Genomic DNA, 19,471 nt, shown 5'->3' on the forward strand with positions numbered 1-19,471 from the left:
ATGAGGGCAATGAATGTACAAATGTGCTTTACACAATTGATGTATGTATGGATTGTGATAAGAGTTGTATGAGCCCCTAATAAAATTATTTAAAAAAAAAAGAATTTTATGGTTGGGCGGTCACCACAACATGAAGAACTGTATGAAATGGCCGTGGGATGAGGAAGGTGGAGAACCACTGTTTTTGAGCATGAGGGTAGCCCTGCTGGCATAGAGGGCTATGCATTGAGGTCAGTGATTCCAACTCAACAGCTGCTGCTTGAGAGAAAGATGAGGTTGTCTGCTCCTCTAAAGATTTATAAGTTATTTATAGCACCAATTAAACACACAAAATTCCTCTAGTTCTTTAATGTTTGCTTTCCCCCACTATCATGACCCCAGTTCTACCTTACAAACCCAACTACACCAGAGCATGTTTACTGGTACAGAGACAGCTCTTAACACACAGAATCCAGGGCATATAAACCCTTCAGGACCAGTAATGAAAGTAACAATACCCTGAGGGTAGGGGAGGTGGGGGAGAAGGGAGAGAAAAACGAAAGCAATCGCCATGATTTACATACACCCCCCCATGGGGGGTGGGGGACAAACAACAGAAACATGGTGAAGGGAAACAGTGGAATGTGTAAAATATGAAAATAAAAATCTTTTATTTTCATGTGTTTTCATGTTTCACAATGGTGGAAGGGCAGGGAAGAAAAGGGAAAAAAGAAGAGTTGATACCAAGGGCTCAAGTAGAAAGAAAATGTTTTGGAAATGATGATGGCAACATATGTACAAATGTGCTTGATACAATTAATGTATGGATTGTTATAAGAGTGCCCCCAATAAAAGTGGAGGCCCAAAGCCAATCTGTAAGCAATTGGACATCCCCTTACAGAAGGGTCGTGGGGAGAAGATGGGACAGTCAGGGTGCAGTATAGTACCGATGAAACATACAGCTTTCCTCTGGTTCCTTAATGCTCCCCCCCCCCCCACACACACACAGACACATAATATCATGACCCTAATTCTACCTTACAAATCTGGCTAAACCAAAGCATGTACACAGGTATAGATAACAGCTGGAAACACAGGGAATCCAGGACAGATAAACCCCTCAGGACCAATATTGAGAGTAGCCATATCAGCAGGGAAGGAAAAAGTGGGGGAGAAAGGGAGTCGATCACAATAACCTACCTATAAACCCCTTCCAGGGGGATGGACAATAGACAAGGGGGTAAAGGGAGACACCGGACAGTTCAAGACAATTGATAAATTATCAAGAGTTCATGAAGGAGGGGGAGGGGAGAAGGAGGGGAAAAATGAGGAGCTGATACCAAGAGCTCAAGTAGAAAGAAAATGCTTTCAAAATGATGATGGCAACATATGTACAAATGTGCTTGACACAATGGACGTATATGGATTGTAATAAGAGTTGTACGAGCCCCCAATAAAATGATGTAAAAAAATATAATCCATGTTGATTAAAAAAATCATTGTTTAAAGATTTATGTTACATGTGGCAAATGAAGTTGTGATGAAGAATTAACATGCGTAGGGGCAGGGTTTGTGAGATAATTTATTGTGCCAGCCTGGCCAATAAACACAAGTGGGATTAACTGAAGGGCAAAGAGATAAATGGCTTGGTGAGCCTCGTCTTTCTTATCTCTCGCTCTTTGATCATCGGACCAGTGTGCGGCTGTCTTGCTTGTTCTGTGCCTCAATTTAAAGGCTACACTACCTGTGGGACGCCTAGCCTGTGTGTGTCACTGTAAGTTGAGGTCCCTTTAAGACATCTCTGGAGCTGGGGACTGGCAGTTGGTCACCTGGCTAGCGGTTGGTCACCTGCCTTCTGATTGGCTGCTGTGCTGACATAGCCTAGCTCTCTCTATAAATAGAGGAAGATCTGGCAGCAGACTAGACTTGAAGGACTGCTAGTCTCTCACAACTCTCTCTCACAGGAGTGAGTTGCATTGAACCATTTGTAGTGCTTTATAATTTAACTGTTCATTGCTTGTACTATCTATCTATCTGTATGTAATTTAACAGTTCATTTCTTGTGTTATATATCTAATTATCTTTATATATAAATATATTAAATTATCAGCAATTTAGTTTTATCTCTCTAGAGAACCCTGTCTAACACAGTTAGGGAAATATATATAGATGGTAGTGTCCTACCCTGACCCCAAGCTGCCAGCTCAAAGAAAATGGCCCGGGCTCCAAGACTGAGGCCCAGTGTGTCTCTCTGAATGTGTGTGGCTCTTCACAGTCCCGTCAGTAATCCAATCTCATGTATCAGGCTCCTGAAAAGTCTCATTACTAAGCCTTTTCAAAGCCTCCCATTACTGGGTTTCAACCCATAATTTTTTCCTATTCTGCTTACTGTGACAAATCACTCAAATTATAAAAATTCTTGTCTCTTCCTGTTTCATCAGCCATGACAGAACAGATGCAAGCCCTGTATTAAAGTTTAAGTAGGAGTTGCCCATAAGTCAGACTTTTGTAACCTGGGTACAACCAGTGTTCTATCATTTTCAACAGACTGTTTTCAAACTTTAATGGAATATAAAATGAATATTTAAAATTGAAACTTAATATTATGAAATATCCCCACATGCATCATACATTTCTTTAGTCAGTACCTTATAGGTAAATAAAAAACATATACATGTGCACAATTTAATTTCCATGTCTTTTTCAATGTCTTTGTAGAAGAACTTAACAGGAAACTTTATTAGCATTATCTTGTTTTTTAAGTGTATTCATTATCTATTAAAACAATATACGTTTTTAAAACATGCAGTTGGTAAAAATGTCCCCAAACTATACATCTTTGTAGAATTGAGAAGTTGGTATACTGAAAGAGCAGGTTTATAATGTGCCTGCTGCTGAATCAAATTCTTTTTTTTTTTTTTTGAATCAAATTCTTATTTGCTTTAATAAGACACAGTTACTTTGAAATTTTTCATTATAATGTATGTATTCACTTGACTTTTTCAAGTCTAAGAATTAGAAAGTAGCAATGCCAGAAAACTTTTAAAATAAATGAATCCAATGACAGGACTGCTGAGTGCTCTAAATGTGATTTAATGACGTGTTTGACAATAAGATGTCTGCATCATGCTACCGATAAGAAGGTAAAAGGAAACGAATGGCAGCCACTAGAATATGATAACAGAAGAATGAAAAGGCTGCCACGACTATTCACCCCCCAGAGCAGAAACACAGCCTCCTTACCAGTAACTGTTATGACATCGCCCTTGTGAGCTTCAGCCATTTCCTGAACACGGACTTCTGTGTTCACGTCAACCTCTTTCCCCGATAACTGTAAGTGAGTTTGAAGAGAAGATGGCACCTTGACAATAATGGAGCCTGCAAAATTTTAAAGGAGAATTTATTCAAGTAAAAAAAACCAAAAACTGAAGTGCCTATTATAATTCATGTCAAAAGGGTAACTTTAGTTCTGGTAACTATTCTTCAGGATGTTTATTTAACCCAAATCAAAAGAAACAAACTCACTCCCATTGAGTTGCTGTCAACTCACAGAGACCCTGTAGGACAGAGCTGAACTGCCCCTGTGGGTTTTTGAGACAGTCATTCTTTACAGGAGTCTAAGTCCCAGTTTTCTTCTGAGCTTATTTACATAGTACGGTCTTTTCCTTACAGATGAGCAAAGCCTCCTTCCTCCTAAGGGCATTTTGAATTACCAGTTCTTTCACCAATAGTCCTAGCCAATTCATTCAAACCAGAAAAGGCAATGGCTTACTGCACATGCAACTGCAGACAAGATTTGCCATTTAATAAGCAGTTACTATGAGCCAGATACTTCAATTACATCATATCTTTTATTGCCTACATAGTTCTTAGGAATTACTATTATTTCCATTTGACAGAAGAGAAGTTCTGTCACATTTCTACTACTGCCAGTATTAGAATCGAGACACGGTTCGATGACTAGGAAGCCATGTTCTGATTGACAACAGTATTTCACACACGATTATCTCATCAAACCACAGCACTGTGACCTCACCGACTATTCTACCACAACCACCAGGCTGAGCTCTTGTACTTCCTATTGTGCCACAAGCAGGAGGAGAAAAATTCACAACCGAAAAAGGATTACATATTTTGAGTGGATGTCAAGTTTTGAGTACCTGACTTGATTTCCAGCACAATCTTAGGGTAACTCACCCTTCAAAAGAAGGAAATCATAAAGTATACTGTGAGCCAGGGAGGCATTTTTTCCAGTGTCCTGCTCAGCAGTGCAAACTCCCCAGCACAGTCCCATTTCAGATGTTTTCCTGTCTCAGTTCCCCAGATATCAAATAAAAGGGGCAAGAGGCCCCTGACCCATCTCTGTGGACAAAAATGCTCGGGGTGACATGCATAGTGAACGTTATAAAGATTCCTTTTAGGGTGCACTGAATAACCAGTCATTACTTCTGATCAAGTTAACACTAGCTAAATTACCCTAAGTAAGTTCTCATATCCTCAGCAGTAAAGTACGCAGAGATAGGGTTTTCAAATAAGGAGATTTGTACAGAGAAATATATGAAGAATGACTTCTCCTACAGTCTTTTATAATGGAATCTTTTCTCGCTGGGGTTTAGCCTTCCTAATGAAGGCTAGAAGTTTGGGGTAAAATTGATGAACCCTCATACTCAGGCCTCAAAAAAGAAGGAAACAGAACACATCACAATCGGCAATATTTTATTAAAAAGCATACTGTCAATTTTTTGAAATTTGTTGGCTCAAATGGAAGCCACAGGCAGTAGACTCCCACATAATAAATGATATGAGTTTTAAGGAAAGGGGAAGGGGAGGAAACCACCAAAATCTTGGATATTACATTTTAGTATGAATAGAAGGTACATGCTTTTCTACCAAAGATATCAAAAACAGAAAATCGTGAATTCAAAAGCACTTTTCTCTAGGACTTTTCATCTTTAAATGTATTGGACCTGGTAATTTAAAACATTTTTTATTTTCTGTTCTTAAAAGAATAAAGGGACTTTAAAACTATAAGAGCTTTAAGCATATTAAGCAATTTAATTAGTTCTATCTCTATCCTCCTCCACATCCTTAAATAATTAAAACCACCCGTACCAAAACTCCCTCATTGTTTGGGAAGAAGAATTCCCATAACTTGAAAACTTCCCCAAATACCCCATCTTTCACATTTACCCACTGCCATTCAGTTGACTGTGACTCTCAGCAACGCTATGCAGGGTCTCGGAGCAGTAGAGGCTTACGGGAGCAGAAGCTCTTAGCTTCCTCTCAAGGACAGCAGCCCAATACTCATCTGACAGAACCACCAGGGCTCCAACACTTCAGACTTATCTTTTTTTAGAAAAGAGGGCTCTTGTTAAGTCTTCAACCTCTTTTCACTTTATGAGCAAATTGTTTGCTTTCAAAATTCAAAATGAATGAATACTAGCAGTATAATATAATAGAGGCATACTAAGTTAAGATTAGTAATGTTCCCAAAGACAAAAAGTTAAGTAGGAGAGTCAGTACTCTGTACGCCCAGGTCCGACCAGTCTTCTGAATTACCTAAAGTCACCAGGGAAAGAGGAAGCAAGCATCTCAACATGTTCTTTGCCATGGCAAATGAGTAAGACCTAAGAGACTCAAGGGATGGCTCTGAACCCTATAGCAAGACAGTGACAGAGTTGGAATGGATTCCAGATATCTTTACTAACCATGAAGCAACAGAAACCTGAATAATTTCCACTTCTCTAAAAAGTTACTGTTCCCAAGTGTAATGAGAATGAAAAGACTTGAAGTCCAACAGAATCTTTGTTTCTAGTTTCTTTAAGCTTCTGCCAGTAACAGGGCCTCCAAAGGAGAAAACACAAAATTTGCAATTCTAATCAAATTTGTAACACCATATGTTACTTCAATAGGTTACTGGAACAACATTGCAAGTAATAGAAAAATTTGAAGTAGATGAGGATTAACAATGATTGTTGTTTGTTGTGTTTCACTTTTTAGATTATTGCATAAAAAGGAAATCAACTTTCATGTAAGAGTTGCTTATTCGCCTCCTCCCTGCGGGAGGGACAACAGAAAAGTGGGTGAGGGGAGACGTTGGACAGTGCAAGATATGACAAAATAATCATTTATAAATTACCAGGGGTTCATGAAGGATGGGGAGTGGGGAGGGAGGGGAAAAACTGAGGAGCCAATGCCAGGGCCTTAAGTGGAGAGCAAATGTTTTGAGATTGATGAGGGCAATGAATGTACAAATGTGCTTTACACAATTGATGTGTGTATGGATTGTGATAAGAGTTGTATGAGCCCCTAATAAAATGATTTAAAAAAAAGAGAGAGTTGCCTATTCAAAACTGTTTTTACTCTATCATTAGTAAAGGTAATAATGGTTCAGGTTTTCTCTTTGTATCTTAATATGCAAGTGAAATTATGTGGATTTATTTGGATTTACAAAACACTCTGAATAATGAAGTAGTTAGAAAGTCAGTGAAGACATATTACCCTATTTTAAAGGGGAGAAATGTGGCCTTAAGAAATCAAATACACCTTTATGTCAGCAGAAACTTCAGTTTCACAGACCTTGTGACTTCAAGCCTTATTTTGACACTTTGACAAGGGAGCCTCGTTGAGTGAAAAAGGATGAAGTCACCCTGTCAAAGGCATTATTAATTTCACCAACAGCCAGTTTCCGTAAGAAGTATAATAATTTATAAATTACCAAGGGTTCATAAGGGAGGGGGGAGCGGGGAGGGAGTGAAAAATGAGGGCCTAATGCTGGGGGCTTAAGCGGAAAGGAAATGTTTTGAGAATGATGAGGGCAATGAATGTACAAATGTGCTTTACACAATGGATGTATGTATGGATTGTGATAAGAGTTGTATGAGCCCCTAATAAAATGATTTTTTAAAAAAGAAGAAGTATTTTCCTCATTCTGAGCAATAAACAAGAACTTCTACACTTTATTTTGAATTTTTAATGTAGAGCTATGATCCTCTATTTTCTATGCCCAGGCCCTCAACAAGTTGGATTGACACTGGGCCTGCAACAATGGGCTCTGGCATAGGAACAACTGTAAGGATGGCACAAGACTGTACAGTGTTCTGTTTTGTTTGTGCATACGGTCACTATGGGTCGGAACTGACTCCGTGGCACCTAGAAATAACAACAGGCCACTTTAGCCACTATGGTCAAGCGACTATACCCAAGCTTTTTGCTAGCACGTGTGTACAAACACATACACATTCAGCCTTCTGTTAGCGAGAAAGTATACCACTTTTAATGAAAGATTTAGACCCTCAAAGTAAGTTATTTTGAATTAGAAATTACATTATAGAGATTGACATCATAACTGTATGCTTCAGTAGACTAGCTGAACAATCATTTTAAAGGCCCTTTCTGTTGATCACATTTTAGAAACTATTACTCTAGAGGAGCCAGGGAACATCCCCTTAGAAAGGCAAGTTTCCAGTAGAGCATATGGCAGTACTTTCCTTCTAAAGAATATCCTATTTCAGACATAAAACTAAGTGGAAAACTCAAAGAGTAGCAATTTACAAATCCCACAAGAACAGACAGTCAAACTATTACACTTTTGTTTGTACTACAAAGTGAAGTCCCCGTGCTGCCTGTCCCAAAGAATGTGAAGATCACTGGTCGATGGAGTTAGCAGTAGTCTTTAATTAACTCCTATCAGCTGAAGCTTTCTTGAAATAACTGTCAGTCTAGAGAAGATAAGATGACCACCTGTTTCTTGAAACTTACATAAAACCTTCCTTACACCATATGTCAAAATAAAACGTTCCAGTTGGCTAACCTCCATGGGATTTCAAGTCTACTTTTCCCAGTTGGCTGACATAAACATCCATGTCACCCTGATGGGTTGAGGCTTTTAGGCATCCACAGGATGAATCTGGTGGGAAGAAAAACCGTAAGTATGATCATTCTTATTTGAGTAAATGGAATTACATATATATTTTAAAAGGCTCAGCTACAACATTCAACTAAAAAGTTAGTCTTCTAAAGTTTTGTAATATCCTAACAATGCCATCTTTGGCCTTACAAGGTAAACACATAAGAAATGTAGACATCTATACAGACAAATGATTACAAAATTCCTGTGTACATTTACCTGCATCGCTTATTTCTAGACCTAAAACCTCAAAAAATCAAACTCACTGGCAGGAAGTCGATACCAACTCAAAAAGGGCTGTGGAGGACAATGCAGAACTGCCCGCTGTGGGTTTCTAAGGTTGTACATCTTTAACGATGAAGAGAAAACTTCATCTTTCTCCTACGGAGTGGTTGGTAGTTTCAAACTGCTGACCTTGCAGTTAGCAGTCCGATGCATATTTCACACCACCACCAAGGGTCCTTTTTCTAAAGCACATTTGCTCTAAAACCTAACAGATGGGAAAGATAGTGTGCAAGCTATAGGTTTCACAGACAAGACCATTAAGTATCCCTGATATATTTACAGTCATATTGATAAACTTAGAAATTTGTCAATATTTACCAAAGAATTCTATCAGTCACATATAGGTAACTCTCTGCCATCCAGTCAACTCTGACTCGTAGTGATCCTATAGGGACATAGTAGTACTGCTCTAGTGGATTTCCAAGACTGTAAATTCTTTTCTTTTTTAAAAATCATTTTATTGGGGGCTCGTACAACTCTTATCACAATCCATACATACATCCATTGTAAGACTGTAAATTCTTATGGGAGTAGAAAGCCTCATCCTTATGCCAGAGCAGCGGGTAGTTTTGAACTGCTGACCTTGCGGTATGCAGCCCCAATGCATGAGTTAAACTAAATCAAAATCTCTTATCATTACCTCTTTTAGCAAATTGGCTAGCACTAAAAAAAAATGCTATTAATAGTGAAAAATCAGGCAAGATTTTTTGCACGTTTTAAGAGAGAAAAGAAAAAAAAGTAGTTTGACTTAATACTTTGCTCTTTTTACATTTCTTGAACTGAACAAATATCTTTAAGTCATAGGTAGAAAATGGTTAACTTTTGCTGTTGTCGTAAGTAGGTGCCATTTTCAACGCATAGCAACCTTCTGCACAACAGAACAAGGCAGTGCCCAGTTCTGTGCCTTCCAATTGTTATGCTTAAGCCCACTGTCAGAGCCAGTGTCAAGCCTTCTCCTTGATTGTCTTCCTCTTTTCCCTTGACCTTTCAACTTTACCAAGTATGATGTCCTTTTCCAGGGGATTGTCTCTCTCAATAACATCTCTAAAGTGCGTGAGACAAAGGCTCATCATCTTTGCTTCTCAGGAGCATCCTGGCTGTACTTCTCCCAAGACAGATTTGTTTGTTCTTCTGGCCCCTTAGGCCTCAAAGTCTCCTTTGTTCTTTCATATTGAACAGAGGTCTTCTGCAGTGGATTTGCCCAAGGCAATCTGTTGAGTTCTTGACTGTTGTTTCCATGAGCACTGGTTGTGTAGCCAACTAAGACAAAATTCTTGAGCAGTTCATACTTTTCACCATTTATCATGATATTGTTTATCAGTAGGTTACGAATTGGGCTGCTAACCGAAAGGTCAGCAGTTCAAAACCACCAGCTACTCTGCAAGAGGCAGATCTACTCTGTCCTATAGGGTTGCCAAGAGTTGGAATTGGCTTGACAGCAGTGAGTTTGAGTTTATCAGTTTAGTTGTGAAGATTTTTGTTTCCTTCACATTTAGTTGTAATCCATACTGAAGACTAATTTTTTATCTTCATCAGCAAGTGCTTTAAATGTTCTTCACTTTCTTTTTTTTTTTTGGTAATAAAATATATTTATTACATAAGATCAGCATCATTTACCTTTTGCATTACTTTTTGATAACTTAAATGACTTACAGTCATTTAAATACTATAGCTGCTCGAGTCACAATATGTCCAAATAAATGACACTCAATTTGGCAAACTAATAAGAACTAGTTTAGGAGGACTTGGGTCTTTAGTGACTGTCATTGTTATCTTCATGTTAATTTTGGCTTCTAGCCACCAGGCATAACACATTTTGATTCACACTATAAGATATGGAATCAGGTTACCTTAGGCTGATTATGATTATTTTTTAATTTTAAAATTTGCAATAGTTATTCACATATAATTCACAAATCATACATTTCAATAGTTTAATCATATATATATGATTATCGTTACTTTTCATGGAGATTAGTACTACAGAAACAGAAGAGAATAATCTCTCTTAAGATAAGCACCCACTGATTTTTCTAATTTACCAATCTTTTTTGCTATACTGAATTTACCAAGCACTATTTTCCTGTACAGTTTTGAACTTTCTATAAGCTTAAAAGAATTATTTGGCATACACCTAATCCGTGCTTTGTATACTGAGTAAACTCCAGAACCAACCAGCCATTACAATAAAAGGACCTGTGTGAAATGCACGTGGACTTTCACAAGCAAGGTTTTGATATTTGCAAATCAAAGGTTGCTAATGTGCTGTCATACAATCTTGATGCTATTTTCTTCCTCATATAATCTGGCTTCTTGGATTATTTCCTCAATGTATAGACTGAATAAGTATAGCAAAAATTTATAACTCAGGTGCACACTCTTCCTGATTTTAAACCATGTAGTAGTATCTCTTTGCTCTGTTTGAATTGTGGTAGTACTGTTTTAACACATGACAGTGTGTTAAATAAATCGTCAGTAAATGCAGTTTTCAGTCACCCAACATTTTAAGCTCAAAGAAAAACTGACAGCATCAGAGATAAAGACTTGAGGCAATTATATTAAGGAGTTAGTGCTAAGTAACTTACCCTTCCTTCTCTTTAGGGCCAATTTATTCCTTTAATTTAATATTTTATCTGAGTGTCCCCAAAAGGCTACTATATATTCTTTTAGGGAAGGCCCTTAGAAAGAATATTTTTCAGCAGTTTTTATTACTTCAAAGCTGAAACAAAGGATGGAGTGTGGTTTTTAAAAATGTCAAAAAGCATATTATACTTTTTATAAAATATAAAGAGGAATATTTGCATATATACAAAGGAGTCATTTTTTCCTTAATAATTTTAAAGAAACTTTTGAACAAATTATTCAAAATCTGAATCAAAGATAGCTGATAATGATCTATCTTTAACAATTTAAAAATAAGTACTGAGGAGCTAATACAGTGAATACAAGAATGAAGAAAATGATCAAAATCTGATCGTGGTGATGATTGTACATCTCTTCTTGATAGGACTGAACTATTGAGTTGTATGACTTGTGAATAATATGCCAATAAAATTCTTTAAAAATTTACAAATAAACGTAAGTACTGTTAGAAAATTAAGCCAATGGAGATAAAAGGGAACAACTGAAAAAAAGGTCCAAATATTACTCAATACTAACAGAAACTGTATTTTAAATCCTCTTACTGTATTCCCAAAGAAGTCAAGTTAAAAAATGATGCAGTAAAATACATAGACCATGTGATGTGTGTATAAACCCAGGATGAACAAAGTAAATGCTTAAAACATTAGTTTTATCCCTTGCTTCCTATCTAGGGAAGTACTTTTTTTTAATGAAATAAACAAAACCTAAGAATTTTATCTGGCTCATAAGCAATACTTTTCATTTATTTTTTCTCCAAATGGGAAATAAACAGCTTTAAAAAGAAGAAGAGGAAGAAAACCACTAAGTCATTATATCCTTGCATTATCAGTCTTCAGCTATGATAATGGCTCATCCTTTAAAGGCTATCAAAACAAAACAAAATAAAACATATTTTTAATAGAAAGCAGAAATGAATTTTAAAACCATGCAGCAATGACAAACTCTCATTTTCTTTTGTTGTCTGTAACAGTATGATTATAGCTAACAATTATCCACTGAGTGAAATTAAGGTATCATCTAAATAATTTCATTTCGTTGGGGGGATTACATAATGAAGCAATTCTATACTTACTGGAGAAAGTCTGGGGGGAATATGCACCAGAGGGTAATTAAAGAGTGCAAAGAATTATTAGTTCAGACAGTAGCAGAAAAAGTAGGTGCCCATGGAGAGTTTTCCATCATAATTCAGGGTAAAGGTATTTTCATTTTAAGACCACTGACTTTTCTTGGGAAATCACATATACCAAAGAAAATAAATGATGTAAATCACTAGCTAGCAAGATGTACCACCAAAGAAACACGTCAAAGCTTTTGGTATTGCAGTAAACATGTTTTTTTTTAAATATGTGAAAATCATGAAATCACTTTTGACTGCATATACAATTTACTAAAGAGATGAATTGCTCATGTTTAGTGGACACCCCCAACACTTGAGTTCACTAGAGCAACAACAGGAGGGGCTATGAGATCATAGCTGTACAGTATGCACTACGGTTTATTTTATGTAGCTATGATTTAATACTGCATCTTTATGCTTGCTTACATGCTCCTGACTGTGAATGGTGCCAGCAGTGGTCTTTAAGTATTTGGGTGCATAACTCTAGATAAATTTTAACTTCTCGTATTAGATTTCTGCATATGTTAATAGTATTAAATGATCCACTAGTATCTATGTATATTTTATGCCTTCATGGTATACCTAGCTTTTTCTTAAATCTTGTCAACATTTCTAAGCTACAGGGTTTGTCTGAGTTTTTTTTCCAATCTCCAAAATATTTTACAATACATTTGTTGAAAAAAAACCACACAAACAAGTGGACCTATGCTGGTCAAACAAGTGTTGCTCAAGGTCAGTTGTTCTTCCAATGTGAACCCATTGTAAGAACAAGAACAATTTTTACATAGAGCATAAGTCATTTCAGAAAAAGTTTCAGAAAAAGCACAGAGCATAAGTCATTTCAGAAGAAGCTTTCTAGACTAATGTCCTGCCAGGCAATAGGGAGAGACACACAAAGGAAAAAGTAGTGTAAAGATGTATGAAAATACCATTACCACTTTAGCAGTGTCTTCCAAAGGAGGCCACAGGGGCAGAAAATCCACTTCCTGGTGGGATAGTGGGTTGGGCTGGATTCTAAGACTGTAAAGAGCTACAGTCTTGGAAACTCCCAGGAACAGGTCTATCCTGCTCGACAGGGTGGTTATGAGTCTGCATCAACTCCATGGCAGTGAGCTGAATTTGAGGATCACTAAAGGTCAGAATTGACTTGACGGCCGATCATACTTCTTTCTAACTACTAGCAAGCTGTGCTTTCTCCTGCTGACTCATTTTAAATATTATTTTTTAAATGTGAGTCTAAGAATAAATAGAATTTTATAGGCTTTGGCTTTTGAGAGAGAGAGAGCGCTCTATTTTATATAATCAGAAAGAATGGGGTTTAGGGAGCGAGGCTAGAATGTACATGAGGGGACTTCTAAAAATTGGGGGGAAATTTCATTATCTTTCAATTATATTTTCTTAGGAACTTTTTGAAGTCTCCTTGTATATATAATAAAAATCACTAATGAGTTTACTTCAGAACTTGATCAATAAATTATATTATTTTTGGAAATAATGACCATAATCATACCTACATGTCTATCTTCTGTATAAAGAAATCATGGCGAGGGTATAATCTGCATTCAGACAGGGCAATACCTAAGTGACCTAAGTCATTTCTAGCCTCCGAAATACCCAACTTGATAACATGTATCACCTCCTAAGGAGCTCTGGCGGTGCAGTGAGTTATGCACTGATTTGCTAATCATTAGCCAGGTCAGAAGTTCCAACCAACTAATTGCTGAGTAAGAGAAGGGCAGTGCTTTCTGCTCCCCTAAAAGACACACAGTTTTGGAAACCCAAAAGGACAGTTGCACTTTGTCCTCTAGGATTAGGATGAGTCATGAAGGATTGACTTAATGGCTGTGATTTTTCATTTTTGCTTTTTTAGATACACCCTATTATTGGGATCCATGCCAATATTTTGAAACCATAGCTATTCTAATTTAATATTAGTTATAGTTATTAATATTAATTGTTCCCACCTCAGATTTCTACAAGTTAGTATAATTTATTTGTAACTGTTTTGCTTCTACTAATATCAACTCCTCAAACTCCAAGCTACTCAGTATGTTGTCTGACTTCGAACTTTCTTCATCAAACTTTGTTTCAAGGAAAACACAAACCAATCATATGAAATTCCAAATAAACCCTACCCCCTTGTCACTTTTTGGATTAAGACACAAAACCCAAATCTCTCCAGCAGCACATACAGAAATGGTATCTAGGCTCTAAAGCAAGGGGATCAGCCAACTGCAGTCAGCATCCTGTTTCTGTTAATAAAGTTTTATTGGAACACAGTGTATATTTATGGATACTGTCACAGCAGTAGATACATAGTCCAGACAGAAACTGTGCAGCCCACAATTCCAAAAAGAAATACTATCTCTTTATTTTTTAAAAAGTTACTAATAATTGTATTTTTACTATATGTTAGATACTGTGCTAAAGTATTCATATATACTTAATCCTACAACAACTGTCAGGTAGGTACTTATTATTATTTTCATCTTTTCAGATGTGGAAATTGCAAGCCCTCTTCTCTCTCCTAGGTAGTGTCTGTCTGCCTATCAAAAGGAAAAGACACACTCAATTCCAGACAGTGGAGTGTGGGGTGTTAAAAACAAACAACCATGCCGACTGCTGTCAAGTCTATTCTGACTCATCATTCTGACCCTACAGAGCAGAGGAGAACTGCACCTTAGGAGTTTCCAGTGCTGTAACGCTTTATAGGAACAAACCCTCTGTTTTTCTCCCGAGGAGCTGCTGGTAGTTTGGGAGTGCTGGCTTTGTGGTTAGTAGTACAACGTGTCACCCCCAGACCACCAGAGCCCCTTCATGGGGTGTTGGGGGTGGAACACTGGAATATTTGTGGGAAGCTGCAGTATATTACTAATGTGAGGACCTACTTTGCTCGTTCTGAGATTTCAGATGTCTTCCTCTCTTTGTTTCTTGAAACAGTGAATGTGTCCAAAAGTCCTTACCACTTTCATTGCTGCTGGATTTCTGGGCCGAAGTACACCTCCTTTTAAACATTTTTTGACAGATTATAATTTTCATGTTCAAGGGGGGCGGGGGGGAGTAGAGAAAGCAAATGTTTCCTATGTGATAATGGTTAATCATTTTAACTAAGATGTGACCAAAGGATTTATCTGTATTTCTGTTGCAAATCATGATTTACTGTTGATGTTTCAAGCTAGTTTACCAGAGAAATCATCTGGGACAGGAGGGGACATTTCTAGAGTGAATAGAGAAGCAAGAGGCGAGAAGCGGAGCTCCTTGGGAAAGAGAAAGTCCTAGATCTCTGTAGAATTTGTAGGGATAAGGTAAAAGGATAATATTCAAATTGCAACAGAGAATGTCAGTCCCAGTAGCAGGCCCATCATGCGGATGTGTATTTTGATGAGGTCTAATTTACCAGTTAAAAAAAAACTTCGTCCACCTTCAGTTATGAAAATATTCTCCCGTGCTTTCTTCGAGCACTTTGAAAATTTTTGCTTTTACCATTCATCCATCTCTGGTGAACTTCTGGGTGTAGTCAAGGGTCAGTTTGTCCCCCCCTATGAATATCCAGTTGTTGTAGCACCATTTAAAAAATTTTTTTCTTTTATCCAAAGGCTTACTTCGACAGTTTTGTCTAAAATTGATTCGGTATATATATACATACTCAGGAGGGACCAGTTCTTGGAGAAGAACATCATATTTGGTAAAAAAGAAGACCCTCAATGAGTTGGATTGACACAGTGGCTTCAACAATGAGCACAAACATAATGGCAATTGTGCGGATGAACTGAGCAGGATTTTGTGGTTGTACATGTGGAAGCTAAGACACGGAGAAGTTAAGGAAAGTGGTGCAATCAGATTGCAACTGACATAAAGCCTAAAATTATACAAGTTATGGATGTTATGTCAATAAATTTTCACAAAGAGCTTCATACATTCATATACTGGCTCTGCCTATAATTTATTTGCACATCAGGATCCCATCAGGATCCCATCAGGTTCATCAGTTATACCACTGACTTTATGTTCCTTAGTAAAGCCTTCCACATACAGGTATTTTAAAAAGCACTTTTTCACAACTAGCACTTTAGCAACATACCTATCACGATGTTGCCCATCTTGCTTTGCAAAGTGATATTGCCTGTAAAATATGAAAAAAAGGATTATATATGTTAGGAATAGTCTAAAAAGGAATTATGTTATATAGTGCCCTAAAACATGGCTTGATAGCTAAAATGTTATTTAATAATTATGTGTTGGCAATTTTGCAAACTTTCACAAACCTAATCAGAGGTTCAGTTGCAGCAACTGGGTGAAATAACTAGCTTTAAGGATCTATGAAAAATCCCTTACTTCTACTCCAAAGCCTTAAGCTTTTGTAGACTAACTGCAAAATAAATCACCATGCTTCCTGTGAAATCTGAAGAAAATAATGATACATCTGAAGGCCAGAAATGAAAAATTATTCAAATGTACTCAGTTTGAATGTTCAACCTAGAAACGTCAATGTATTTGTCAGACTACACAAAGCCAAGTTTGAGACCAAATAACACTAAAATATTCTATGGAAAAAATAATAACTGTTATTTTTCAAACTGGTCTGTCATGTCTGTCAGCTAAATTAAAGTGGTTTCTGTACCAGAGTCAGAGTGGTTTTGAGTAGGAGGGAGAATGAATACACTGAAGCATGACTAACAAAGGACAAATCTTCAAAGATTTCCATCTTCAACGCAGACATGTTTCTCAGGATAAGTACAGGATAACAGCTCTTTCAAACCCCCTTCCCTTCCTCTAATACCGAAAGAAAGATTCTTCATCATGTATGTGAAGTAATCTTCATGATTATTTCTGGAATCATAAAACTACTCATATTTAATCCACCCAAAGTGGAAGCAATATTAGTTTTTATTCCATAACCTCAAAATAACTCTGATGTCAGGATTAATCTAACAAAAATGAACGTGAACCTATATATTTCATTTTTTATGGGTCATAAACACTGACATGTATCAGAATCTGAGAAAAAGCCAACAGGGCACTTGACTCATCTAACAGTCAGATATACGTCAACTGCAAAAATACCTCTAAAGATCTTACATGCCATCATTCTATATATAAGTATATGAACAAGGAGTGCACTTATTTAGGGATGAAAACTTGGTTTGTGTGTATAAAATATGCTCATAGAATTTCCTTCAAGTCTCAGTAAATTAGAAGGGTGTGAAGAACCTGTTAAATGTGTTCTGTAAATATTACTTCATTGGTGTTCTAAATATTCTCTTCCAAAGCTAATAAATGCATGAATTCACCATCATATACAAATAGTGGAGAAAGTTTATACAGCTTCGAAGAGGACTTCCAATGATGCCCACTTTCTTATATTCATTCACAGTATAATCTCTTCTTACGTGTGCTAGACTTAATGATTAGTGTTTCACAAAGAAAAGAGAGCTACAGTGCTATTACTTCTGAGACTAGGCTATAAAGATTCTCACTCTGTCTTGCTGGGTCTCACGCTGTGATGGAAACCAACTAACACACCATTAATTCTGCTATAGCGAGGTTCATATGGCACGAGATTAAAATAAGGCCTCTAACATCCAGAGAACTGGATCGCTGAATCCTGCCAACAATCACATGGTAAACTGGGCTACTAACTGCAAACAGCAATTCGAAATCACTAATGCTTTGTGGGACAAAGATGAGGTTTCCTATTCCTGTAAAAATTCATAGCCTCAAAAGCCCACAAGGTAGTTCTACCCTGCACTGTAGGATTGCTCTGAGTCAACATCAACTCCATGGCGGTGAGGTTAGTTAGTTTAGAACTTCAAAGAACAGGCCTCGCTGACACCTTGAGAGAGACCTGGAGGGAGGGGGCCAAGTTAAGGCTCACCAAATTCCAGGTGGCTCTTGGCTCAAAGTAGAGAACACCAAAAAGATGTTTACTTGTTTTCACTGACTATGTCAACGCACTTGACTGTGTGGATCATAACAAACTAGGGACAGTACAGTCTTGAGGAGAACAGGAATTCCAGAGCACTTCATTGTGCTCATGTGGAACACGTACATGGGTCAGGAGGCAGTTGCGCAAACAGAACAAGGGAATACTGCATGGTTTAAAATCAGAAAAGGTGTCAGTCAGGGTTGTTTCTTCTCACCATAGTTATTCAATCTGTATATTGAGCAAATAATCAGAGAAGCTGGATGATAGGAAGAATAATTGGGCATAAGAAATGGAAGACTTATTAAAACCTGCCTTAAAAACATGGCACAACTCTGCTTGCTGAAAGTGAGGAGGACTTAAAGCACTTGCTGATGAAGATCAAGGATTGCAGCCTTCCATATGGATTACAACTCAATATAAAGAAAATCCTCATAACTGGACCAATAGGTAACATCATGATAAATGGGGAAAAGGTTGAAGTTGTCAAGGATTTTGTCTTGCTTGGATTCATAATCAATGCTCATGGAAGCAGCAGTCAAGAGATCAAAAGATATACTGCATTGGGTAAATGTGTTGCACAAGACATCTTTAGAGTATAGTGTTGCACAAGACATCTTTAGGATGTTATTTTTTGAGGACTAACGTGTACCTGAACCAAGCCATAGTATTTTCAAACACTTCATATGCACGTGAACATTGAAAAAGGAAAACCAAAGAAGAATTGATGTATTTGAATTGTGGTATTGGAAAATAATATTAAAAGTACCATGGACTGATAAAAGGATAAGCAAGTCTGTGTTAAAAGAAGCACGGCCAGAGTGCTCTTTGGAAGCAAGGATGGCTAGATGTCAAAGTACATACTTTGAACATGTTGTCAGCAGAAACTAGTCCCTGGAAGAGGTCCTCATGCTTGGTAAACGAGAGGGCATCAATAAAGAGGAAGGCCTTCAATGAGATGGATTGACATAGTTGATGTAACAAGGGGCTCGGGCAGAGGAACAATTATGAGGGTGGCACAGGACCAGGCAGCTTCTTCCTATTGTGCATAGGGTCAGCATGAGTCCAACTGCCTTGACGGCACCTAACAACAACTACAACAACAAATCCCTGACCCACCCAAACGCTAAGACAAATGGGGTTGTTTCAGCCATTGAATTTTTGACTCATTTGTTACACAGCAACCCTATGGTTCCTTTTTGTTTAATAGGGTCCTACAGTGTCCATTGGAGCCCAGGTAGGGTCCTACAGCGTCCATTGGAGCCCATAGCGCAGAGGCTATGCGTCGACCTGCTAAACACAGTCAGTAGTTTGAAACCACCAACCACTCCAAGGGAGAAAGACATGGCTTTCCACTCCCATAAAAAGTTAATAGTCTGAGAAATGCAGATGGGCAGTTCTACCATGACCTACAGGATTTCTATGGGTCAGAATCGACTTGACAGTAGAAGCTGAAATTGACCCAAAAGCACGAGTTTTGGGATGTGTGCTTAGTTTCGTTACACAGCAGTAGATAATCCGTGTAGATGGTGACACTGGGAAGTGAGGTGCTACCATAACAAATATATTTCAAAATGTGGACGTGGCTTTGTAACTGGGCAGGTGACAAAGGTTG

The 19,471-nt window shown here is 37.6% G+C and overlaps 1 protein-coding gene across 3 annotated transcripts in view; it reads right to left on the minus strand.

The window, feature by feature from the left end:
• The window catches only part of FAM185A (family with sequence similarity 185 member A), a 75,263-nt gene that overhangs the window by 17,639 nt on the left and 38,153 nt on the right, over positions 1-19,471 (minus strand). For 2 of the 3 annotated variants that reach the window (XR_006679963.1, XM_004702788.2), the window contains exons 5-7: positions 16,015-16,056; positions 7,793-7,888; positions 3,223-3,357 (exon numbers count right to left, since the gene is read on the minus strand). Coding sequence is in view for 2 of the 3 variants with exons in the window: in XM_004702788.2 (XP_004702845.1) it covers positions 3,223-3,357; positions 7,793-7,888; positions 16,015-16,056 (273 nt within the window). In the remaining variant the exon portion in view is untranslated. The remainder of the gene's footprint in view (positions 1-3,222; positions 3,358-7,792; positions 7,889-16,014; positions 16,057-19,471) is intronic. The other variant, XM_030885290.2, reaches the window with a different exon arrangement.

Source organism: Echinops telfairi, unplaced genomic scaffold (genome assembly GCF_000313985.2).
Source record: "Echinops telfairi isolate 266 unplaced genomic scaffold, ASM31398v2 ScPeMD7_23;HRSCAF=83, whole genome shotgun sequence".
NCBI lineage: Eukaryota > Metazoa > Chordata > Mammalia > Afrosoricida > Tenrecidae > Echinops > Echinops telfairi.